The 10,948-nt window shown below is 41.1% G+C and overlaps 1 protein-coding gene across 1 annotated transcript in view; it reads left to right on the top strand.

Annotated features, from left to right (window-relative positions):
* The window catches only part of LOC115223289 (chitin synthase chs-1-like), a 46,461-nt gene that overhangs the window by 8,694 nt on the left and 26,819 nt on the right, over positions 1 to 10,948 (top strand). The window contains exons 2-3 of the mRNA XM_029793797.2: positions 6,930 to 7,099; positions 10,452 to 10,884. Of these exons, the coding sequence (XP_029649657.1) occupies positions 6,978 to 7,099; positions 10,452 to 10,884 (555 nt within the window). The 5' untranslated portion in view covers positions 6,930 to 6,977. The remainder of the gene's footprint in view (positions 1 to 6,929; positions 7,100 to 10,451; positions 10,885 to 10,948) is intronic.

Raw genomic sequence — 10,948 nt, 5'->3', positions numbered from 1 at the left:
TCTCGATGCTAATCTTCTGGAGAAAGACCTAGATGCCATATATGAATGGACTGAAAAAAAAACTTGCAATTTAATGCAGGAAAATTCCAAGCCCCCACTTCCCGCTTAACACGCTGCAGCAAAGATAATTTGGACCAAAAGGAGCTGCAATTCCAGGGTCAAGTAGAATGCTTTATCTGATGATTAATATGAACACTAATGCCTCGTTTCATGTGCCTACCAGTGAGATGGTAGCAATGAGCACGAAAATGGTTAGACTGATTCTGAGAACTTTCAGGACAAGGGACCAGGAAACTATACCGGTTCTATGAAGAACATTTGTCCTCAGCTGCGTGGTCTACTGCCCTCAACTGTGGTCACCGCACAGTGTGAAATTAACAGCTGAACTTGAGGCAGCTCAGTGGTGCTACACCCGAGAGCTACAGGGGGTGGGGGCTAAAAGAACTACAATTCAACTCTCTGTGGCGAAGACGGAAGAGATATGCAGTGATATACGTATGGGAGACTCTGGAGAGGTTGGCACCGAAAGACTGGCCACTGAGAAGGTGATAACAGTGGCGGTGCCCCAGCATGACAACAGTATTTAGCCTTTCCCCTCAACCTTTTCTGTCGAAGAGCGTAGGCTCAAAACATCAAAGACTTTTCCATTCTTCCCGAGCTTTACACCTGTTTGTTGTTCCCCCACCTATCTTCGTCTTTTATTTTCTGTAAATTTGCACTATATATACATACTAGCAGTATCGCCCGGCGTTGCTCGGGTTTGTTTCAACCCTTTAGAATTGGAATTTTTGAAAAGTAAAAATTTTGCATTATGTAGCTTGTTATTCTCTTTAAGTGAACATTTTTCTGGTGGAAATACACCGAAAAATGGCGACACAGCAGTCAAAACATCGAAAGAAATAGGGATTTTCATAGAAAAAAAAAGCCCCTTTTTGATGTAAATAATTTTTGTTCTTAACATGGTCCGATTTTAATTTTATCTTCTACGGAATGAAGAGCAAGCCTTCTTCTATCATACTCTCAATTTTGGTCAACTTGCGCCGCAGGGTCTCAAAGGAGGTAGTGTTAGTTGGAGGCTACCAACACCTGCCACACGCACAGACAACTTCAGCTCTCTATATATAGATTAAGAAGGCAGTCAGAATTTTCCATATTTCTTTATTAGCGCTTTCATCCGTTTAACCGAATTCTTCAAAAAAGTAAATCCAAGATGATAAAACAGAAAGTTTCTTCGGCTTTTTATGAATCGAAAAAGGGTATTTTATTTTGTTTTGTTTAGAATAGAAGAAATTTTGTTTTGTTTTTTTTTAGTAAAGGAGAAAGAGGGGAAGATCAGAAGGATATTCTTCCTATCTTCCTTGACAATGGCAAGTGTTAGGTTCCAAAAACTTCCGCGATAGGTGAAAATCCGTGAAGTATAAACAGTACTGTACTGTATACTTTTTAAATCATTTTTATAATTTGTATATATTTATTTTATAGTAAATGCAAAACAACACGACGGAGGAATCGAGGTAAGCTTAGATAATAAACCGCGATTGGTGAACCGCGATTGGTGAACCGTGATTAGTGAACCGCGATTGGTGAACCGCGATAGGTGAACCGCGATTGGTGAACCGCGATTGGTGAACCGCGATTGGTGAACCGCGATATGGCGAGAGATTACTGTATATACTGGCTGAGTATCGCATCCTTGCCAGGTAATTTTCACAATTGAATGCCTTGGCAGACATTCGCAATAGCACAACCACATAAACTGTATCATCTCCGTTTTAACGATGAGTTTTCAAATATTTTTATCTCCACACCCTTGCCAAATGATGGGAGAAGCTTTTCTTAATGAAAAACTGTCTTGAAAATATATGAATCTCTCTTCCCTTTTCCGGACCGATTTTGTCTTTTTTGATTTTCGTTTTTTTTTTGGGGGGGGGGTTCGTTTCTCGGTAGAAAAAGGTTTTTGAAAATGTATTTTTTCAGACACTCCTCCTCCACTCAGAAACGATTTGGCCCTTTTGCTTTTGGAAATCGGCGATTACCATCGCAATCCCCACTTTCTTTATTTTCAGAGAGAAAATGAAACTTTATTTCGAAACAATAGTGAAACCATTTTTTTATTCCTTTCATTAATCCCATCCCTCCAAAAATCTTAAAATTTCGGCTTTTTTTCGATCTGTTTTTTTAAATCATGATTTTAAAATTACGGACGGTCCGAATCTGTAATTTGTTTCTCTTTATAATTTCAAAATAATTTTCAGACGGAAAGGTGTGCGATTTAAGGAAGATTTAGCTGTTGTTTCTAGCACATCCAACGACTACCGGGTACCTTCCTCGTTTCTTTGTCACTCTGACATGTGTTCATGATTTTTCAATATTTTTCTCCTCTTAAACACATTTTATGGAATGATGATGCGCTGGTCCATTGCTGGGATTTAAGCAACAACGAAAAAGCTTGTCATTTAAATATTTAACCTCCACCCCACATAAAGCGAGTGTGTGTGTGTGTGTGTGTGTGTGTGTGTGTGTGTGTGTGTGTGTGTGTGTGTGTGTGTGTGTGTGTGTGTGTGTGTGTGTGTGTGTGTGTAAGAAATAAGCATGATTACAAACAGAAAAGTATGCTTTTAAAATATCTTTTACTTCACTTTTTCTAAATCACAGTCGTTCTAATGAAATTCGTTACACACATAGGCGTAGGAGTGGCTGTGTGGCAAGTATCTTGCTTACCAACCACATGGTTCCGGGTTCAGTCCCACTGCGTGGCACCTTGGGCAAGTGCCTTCTACTATAGCCTCGGGCCGACCAACACCTTGTGAGTGGATTTGGTAGACGGAAACTGAAAGAAGCCCGACGTATATATGTATATGTATGTATGTGTATGTGTGTGTGTGTGTGTTTGTGTGTCTGTGTCTGTACCCCCAACATCGCTTGACAACTGATGCTGGTGTGTTTACGTCCCCGTAACTTAGCGGTTCGGCAAAAGAGACCGATAGAATAAGTACTAGGCTTACAAAGAATAAGTCCTGGGGTCGATTTGCTCGACTAAAGGCGGTGCTCCAGCATGGCCGCAGTCAATATGTTATAATTGCGGTACAAGGGGACACATGAAGGCAAGGTGTCCCCAGAGAAAAGAGGAAAGAACGGAGAACCAGGCAGAGGTGGAAGCAGTAATAGTGGTAGAGGAAAAGAAGGATGAGGAAATAGTAGGAGACAGAAAAAGAACAAGTGCGGAGTCAGCGCCAAAACGCCCGAGAAAGAAGGGAAAAGCGGGAAAAGTACAAGGGAAAAAAATTTAGAAGAGAAAAGAGACGAGAGTGAAAATCGAACCCCAGAACCAGAGCCAACAATAAGTAGGAGAGAAGAAATAAACAGGGAGGAGAAATATGAGGAGTGGAAAGAGGAAGTAAGGAGGAGAATGGAATATGTGAGGCAAAGGAAGCCACCGATTGGACGACACTGAAGAACGACGAGAATTTACGATAAGAATTTGGGAATTGAGGAAAAGATTGCAAAGGTGAAGAATTTACCGTAATAAGGGTACGACTGGATGAAGAGGTGTTTGGTCGCGAGGAAAGAGCAGTACTGTTGGAGAGAGAGAGAGAGAGTCGAGAAATTGATGGAATTGTTTGGAACAAGAATAAGGAGAACTGGACAAGAATAAGGAAAACTGGACAAGAATAAGGAAAACTGGACAAGAATAAGGAAAACTGGACTGTTCTTTCAGTACGAGACATTCGCGAATGTTGTCGAGTTTGATGACGGATTACATGCGAAATATGTAAAATCGTATAAAAGACTGATGAAATTTCGATTTATTGGAACAGTAAAATGGAACTGCTCGCTTTGGGGAGTGGGTAAGCCATTGCATTTTTTCATTCTTTAATTCTTTAAATTCATATTTCATACGCTTCGTTCTATGTACCCCACGTTTTCTGTTGTCTGTCCTCGTTCGGGATTTATCCCTATAATAGGCGCATGGCTCAGTGTTAGAGCGTCGAGCTTATGATCGTGAGGTTGTGAGGTTGTGAGCTCGAATCCCGGACCGGGCTGTGTGTTGTGTTCTTGAGCAAGACACTTTATTTCATGTTGCTCCAGTTAATTCAGCTGTAGAAATGAGTTGCGATGTCACAGGTGCCAAGCTGTATCGGCCCTTTTGCCTTTCCCTTGGATAACACTGGTGGCATGGAGAAGGGATGCCGTTATGCATGAGCGACTGCTGGTCTTCCATAAACAATCTTGCCCGGACTTGTGCCTCGGAGGGGGAACTTTCTAGGTGCAATCCCATGGTCATTCATGACTGAAGGGAGTCTCAGATGCCTGTAATAAAGAAAATAAGCGTCGAGTAGAGTGAGCCGGAACCGTCGGTAGACAAGATGTCGAGTTCTGTTGAGTCGAGTCGTCGGATGAGAGAGTTCGGTAGTCGAGTAGAGGTAGGTTATTGGCGAAGGCACGCCATCCGAACGTGCGATATAACGAACACACATACATAACCTCATACACTCACATTTATAAGTGTGTGTGTGTGTGTGCTTGTTCTTCTTTTATTGGTTTCAATCATTTGACTGAGGCCATATATATATATATATATATATATATATATATATATATATATATATATATTATATATATATATATATATATTATATATATATATATATATACATATTTATACACGTGCGCACACACACACACATATACGTGTGCATGTGAATGCATATATGTATATGTGTGCGCGCGTTTGTGAGTATAAGTGCATGCGCATGTGTTTTAAGTATGGAGTTAGTTACATGATAAGAGCCGATGTAGTTTATCTGAAATTGAAATGTTAAAGCTGCAAAAATCTGAAAAATGTCGAATCAATACAAACACAGCGAACCGGAATAGATTTATCAACAGTTTTAGTGAATTCTTTCATATCTTATAGAATGAAATAAGTAACACAAGTCACATTTGATAAGATACAAACAATAAACAATGAGGTTAGTTTATCTGATAAAATCTGGGAAGTTCGAATAGAGATATAAATACATATTAAAAGCATTATTGCTATTATTTTGGTTTGGCTTAGGTTTGGTCTTATTCCTGGTAGGAATTATCTGGGTAGCGGGTTACTTCCTGTAACCTTAGGTGTCCACAAGTTTTCAGCAGTCTTTCAAATGCTTAGAACCCTCCTGATAATCCTTGCTGTCCCTAAGAGACAGACTTCCTGTAGGAGCTCTACCGGGCATTCTATTTCAGTCTCCTCCAGCCATTTGTGTATATCTTTGCTTACTGATCCCAGCCTACCAATTATTATAGGCACGACCTTTACTGTTCGCATACCCCAAATTCTTCCTATTTCAAACTTTAAGGGATTGTATTTTCTTGTTTTCCTCTTTTTTTTTACAATTCTGGAATCAAATGGGCATGATGGATCGATAAGTAAGCAGCTTTGCTTCTCCTTATCTATAATCGTTATGTCTGTTCTATTATTTTCTAACTTCTTGTCTGTTTGAACAGGAAAGTCCCACAAAATCTTATATTTCTCCGACTCTTTCGACTCGATGATTGTATCATGTGTCCAGAGAACTTTCTGGTTGAAGACTATGGACAGGTTCCAAAGGTTTTTGGCATGACAGTGCTACAGAAGATCATTGCCTGTTCGAGATCAGATCTTGAGGCATGAAAATACCAACAGCCGAACCTGCGCGAGTTGCATGCAGAAGGACGAAACCGTCCTGCATGCAATCATCCAACGTGCGTGCATTAGCGCCCTCTGGGCTCGTGTTGCGCAACTTCTGTCTTGTGTAAGACGAATCCAGCTCTTCGCCGAAAGTATACAAGGAGGTACCCAAAAGTAACCGCGAACGTTCTCTGTAGGACAAGCCCGTTGTAGTTCAGGCTTCTGCAGGTAGAGTCACTTGATGCGACCCTCTGGCATCAGTCTGTCGACCGGCGGCGTCATTGTGTGTCGTCCTACTTCCACGTGGTGCGTCTTTGTTTTGTAATGCTTCTCTCCTCTTCGTCGATTTTTGAGATGGCTGGACCGAAAGAACACCGTGCTGCCGGGGAAAACGGCCACCGAAACAGTTATCATGTCTCAAATAGCTTATAAGGACGCTCATGGGCAAAACACAAGTTTACGGGTGGTTTCCACACTTTAGGGATGGTCACATGTCGCTTGAAGACCAACCTCGTTCAAGGTGACCGTCGACCTCTCGATCGAATGAAAACATCACGAAATTTCATGACCTGATCTTGGAGGAACGTCACCTAACAACTGGCGAACTTGTTGATATGACTGGAGAGTCCTGGAGCTCCTGCCAACGAATTTTGAGTGAGGAAGAGCAAGTGAAAAGAGTTGCAGCAAAATTTGTGCTTTGCTCGTTCACAGAAGATCAAAAGCAGCCATGGCTGAATGATTGATCCTGTTGTGAACTGAAAGAACTGTGGAAAGTTAATCCTGACCTTTATTCAAAGGTTACCACTGGTGACGAAAGCAATGCTACGACTCGGAAACGAAGCAGCAATTAAGTCAGTGAAAGAATTCGATGTCACCACGCCCCAAAAAGTTTCATTCTTGCTCACCACAGAGGGAGAAAGAAAGAGAGAGAGAGGAGAGAGAGAGGAAGAAAAGAGAGAGAGAGGAAGAAAAGAGAGAGAGAGGAAGAAAAGAAAGAGAGAGAGAGAGAGAGAGAGAGGAAGAAAAGAGAGAGAGAGGAAGAAAAGAGAGAGAGAGAGAGAGAAAGAAAAGAGAGAGAGAGGGGAAGAAAAGAGAGAGAGAGAGAGGAAGAAAACAGAGAGAGAGAGAGGAAGAAAAGCGAGAGAGAGAGAGAGAGAGGAAGAAGAGCGAGAGAGAGAGAGAGAGAGGAAGAAAAGAGAGAGAGAGAGAGAGAGAGGAAGAACTGTTTAGTGTATTCTTATTTCAATGTTTCTGTTTTTTTGTTACCTTTCAGTGACCAAGCGGTGTGGGCTGAGCAGGGATTACGAACGGAGATGAACAAATGACAACAATCACTAGAGCAAACATGGCTGCCAAACTGGGAAAAGTTTCTTACGATAACCATGCGTTCGAAAATGAACATCAGGGTAACTTTACCCTGCGAGAACCCCAACATTCAGATCAGTAGGTAACCTTTATTTATTCCAAAAAAACAAACCAGAACATAACAGCAGGCTGGTAGCAAATTCAGTGCCAATCAAAAGTACTGAATATTGGTGGTCTTGGATTTAGGGTCTTTCAAGTTCTGAGTTCAAATCCAATCCCAAGTCCAATTTCTTCCGGTTCTTAACGTTCTGAGTTCAAATGCCTCCGAGGGTGACTTTGTCTTTCATCCTTTCGTTGTCGAGGAAATAAGCACGACTTGATCAGCGGGGTTGATGACATCAACTTGTCCCCTTCCCGAAGTAGCTGGCTTCGTGAGAAAATTTGAAATTATTATTATTATTATCATCATTATTATTATTATTATTGTTGTTGTTGTTGTTGTTATCATCGTCATCATCATCATTATTATTATTATAGATGTCGCACAGTATACAATATCGCGGGGTTGTTGATTGAAGACATTGTCCACAGGGGGTTTGTACTGTTTGTCAAGTCACAACAAGGACCTCAGACAGACAGTACTTTACGCAATATGCGTACAGTTCCAAGTAATGCCGACTTTTGCAATACATCTAGATTGTAGGGTATTTCTAAAGTCTTCACATGTTTTTTTTTTGTTTTTTTTTCAGATTGGGTGGTATTGAACCCAATGCTCCGATAACAATAGGGATAAATTTTATGTTCGACTCTCGTAGCTGCCACATCTTAGCGATCTCAATTGTCAGGCCTCCATATTTATCAACTTTTTCTCTTTCTTTTATGATAATGTGTTGATCTCCTGGCACCACCACATCAATTATTTGGCACTCTTGTTTGTCCCTCCTAAAGGTTTACTATAACCGGCTTTCTGTGCTCTAACACTTTGTCTGTGTGGAAATCGAAGTCCCAGGGGATTTTTGCCTTCCCTTTTCGTCCATTACCTTTTCCGGTGTATGTTAGTGCCAAGCACCCGTAACCTCAGATTCATACTTACGACACAGTATCCAGTGGAGGTTTTGGGCTACTTTGCCGCGTCTGCGCTTCTACTCTTTCTGCGCAATATGAGTCACACTTTTGACCCTCTTCCCACACGTCCTGCTGAGGTCCGATGCACTTGCGTGGTATATATTCTTTTTCACTGAATTGGTATTCAATGCCTGCTCCTGGGCTGCGATGATTAGGCTTTCAGTATTCGAGTTTCGGTCACCCTTGTTGAGCCATCTCCATGATGTTTCCTGGTCTCTTAATTTGTTGGTTTCACGGTGGAACTGACCATGTAATTCCATACGGAATCGGCTGTTCTTGTTGGCTGTCCTTGTTCGGAATTCATGGGCACTCTCAAGTCCATTTTTCTCAACTCCTTTTGCACTAGCAGCATACTGTGTTGTAGGTCTTCTTTGCTGTTTTACCAAATATTCTGCCAATTTTCTTCTTTCACTATTGATGCACTCCCATACGCTAATCAGCCTACGTCCACCTTTACCTCTCTTCATATACAGTCTGTGTACATTGTCATTGTCTTTCGGGTAATGCGATGCAGTTGGTCAATATCTGCTTGTATCTATCTCAAGATGGGTGCACTATTGTGGACTACAGCAACAGCCCATATTTTCATGGTAGTCACAAGGTTCCTTGAGTCGAGCTTCGATTTCAAGAGAAGTTTGAAGCACTTGAAATATGTAGTGGTGACCTTGTCTTTCATTTCTCTGTGCAAGATATTGACCAGCTCCAGGATCCCAAGGTACTTCTACCCATCATCATCCGGGTCTTCCGTTCTCTCCCCTACAATTTACTCTTTTCCCCTCCGCTTCAAAGTCAGCACCGCACACTTCTAGATACCGAATTCCATCGCTATATCCTTGCTGCACATTTGCACAGTCTCAAACAGCCTCTCCATTTTAGGCTCTGTTTTTGCCAACAGTTTTAAATCATCCGTGAAGAGAGAAGGTGGTTGAGACGAGGTCCGTTCTTTCTCAGTTCATAGTGCTACACGTTGATTTTACGTAGGACTACAAATAGTGGGATCAAGGCTATAACAAATAACAGGCGTGAACAAGGGTCTCCTTGGAAGATACCTCGGCTAAGTGCTGGTTCTTACAGGAAAGACACCTTTTCCAACTAGGCATCCAGTTCTTAATCAGTGCACATACCTTCTCAGCTATTCCACTTCTGTCGAGTGTTTCCAAAATCCACGAATGCGGCAACATGTCGTAAGCCTTTTGAAGTCTATCCAGGCCATTATTTTTATTATTATTGTTGTTGTTGTTGTTGTTACTATTATTATTCAGTAGTTTTATTTTTATAGCGTGCTTTCACTTCACTACCGAGCGCAGCTCTGTGTGCCTTGGGTATGTGCTGTGGTTTGCTGTGATGCTCTTATTTTCACTGTATTGAAAGTGTTTTGCGTAGGACGTGTGCAGTTGCCCAGTAGTGCAATTTTCTGTATGATATATATATTTGTAAGTCCTAGTGTTTTTGTTATGTATTTGTCTGAATTTTTTTATTATAGCTAATGCGCCCACTATGATAGGAATTGTTTCTGTTTTTAGATTCCACATTCCGGTTACCTCCATTTCCAGGTCTTTGTATTTTGAAAGTTTCTCCATTTCTTTTGGAGAAACATTGTCATCTGCTGGTATTGATACATCAATTAGAAAGCATTTTTTTTCTTCATGATCTCTGACAACTATATCTGGCCTATTGGCCTTAATTTCCCTATCTGTGTTTATTGGCATATCCCAGAGTATGGTTGCTTTCTTGTTTTCTGTAAGCTTTTCTGGCGTGTGTCTATACCATCTTTTTCTGTTGTTATTCCATAATGTTAGCAGAGCTTCCGGTGTATGTAGGTCCCAACTCTGTCGTGTTTGTGAATATATTCCTTCTTAGCCGGGACTGGGCAGCCAGAGATAATATGATTTATTGTTTCTTGTCCATCTCCACATATTCTGCAGTTACTTGTTATATTTCTTTTCATTACATGTTTTTGGTAATTTCTGGTGGGGAGGATTTGGTCTTGTGCTGCAATTAAAAATCCCTCTGTCTCTGCTTTGAGTCCTGAGCTTCTCAACCATTGCTGGGATTTTTCTTTGTCTATTTCTTTTGCATTTAGTTTAGCCCTCCAAAATCGCTATAATGTAATACCAGTAAAGTGCTATGGTCAATGCTTCTTTTCTCTTTGTGCGTGTGTGTGTATGTGTGTGTGTGTGTGTATGTGCGTGTGTGTGTGCGTGCGTATGCGTGTGTGTGTGTGCATGTGTGTGTGTGCGCGCGCATCTTTGCGTGTCATTTGATCTCTTTTTCAATCCATCCAAATGTTTAGTTTATATGTGAGAAACAAGTAATTAATTACAATTAATGGATTGTTCGTTAATGGATTGTTCGTTTATTTCAGTAATCACCGCCCTAAGCTGCCGTGGGACGTGTTTACAGAAACCTCCCGCAGTAATTTCCGCCATGGGAATGTCATTCAGATGACACTCTTGAAAATCCTGTTCAAACTACTCTGTGCCTGTGTATTAACGATCTTGATCTTCTCCCTGGCCGTTACCAACAGAATCACTTTAATAATAATAACCCAGTCCTTACGAATCAACGAAGATCCAAAGCACTGTGACAACGGCAGCCCGTTCCTGCATTTCTGTAAAGCAATTTCAAATTGTACAACAACGACTTCCTCCCCGAACAATGGTCGCGAAATAAACGTCTCTTGGATATGGGCCATGCTGCTGGTAATCTGCTGCCCCTACATCTATGAATTTATGGTTAATATGTGGAGAGTAATTTTCAAACGTCTGTTCATGCTGAAAATAAAATGGTTCGTGCTGGTGAGTATAAAAGCATTGTCATTATCGTCATCGCTGTTATTGTTTTTATCTGTTTCTCTTTAAG

This window comes from Octopus sinensis, linkage group LG22 (assembly GCF_006345805.1).
Source record: "Octopus sinensis linkage group LG22, ASM634580v1, whole genome shotgun sequence".
NCBI lineage: Eukaryota > Metazoa > Mollusca > Cephalopoda > Octopoda > Octopodidae > Octopus > Octopus sinensis.
This window is presented reverse-complemented; position numbering and strand designations above follow the sequence as displayed.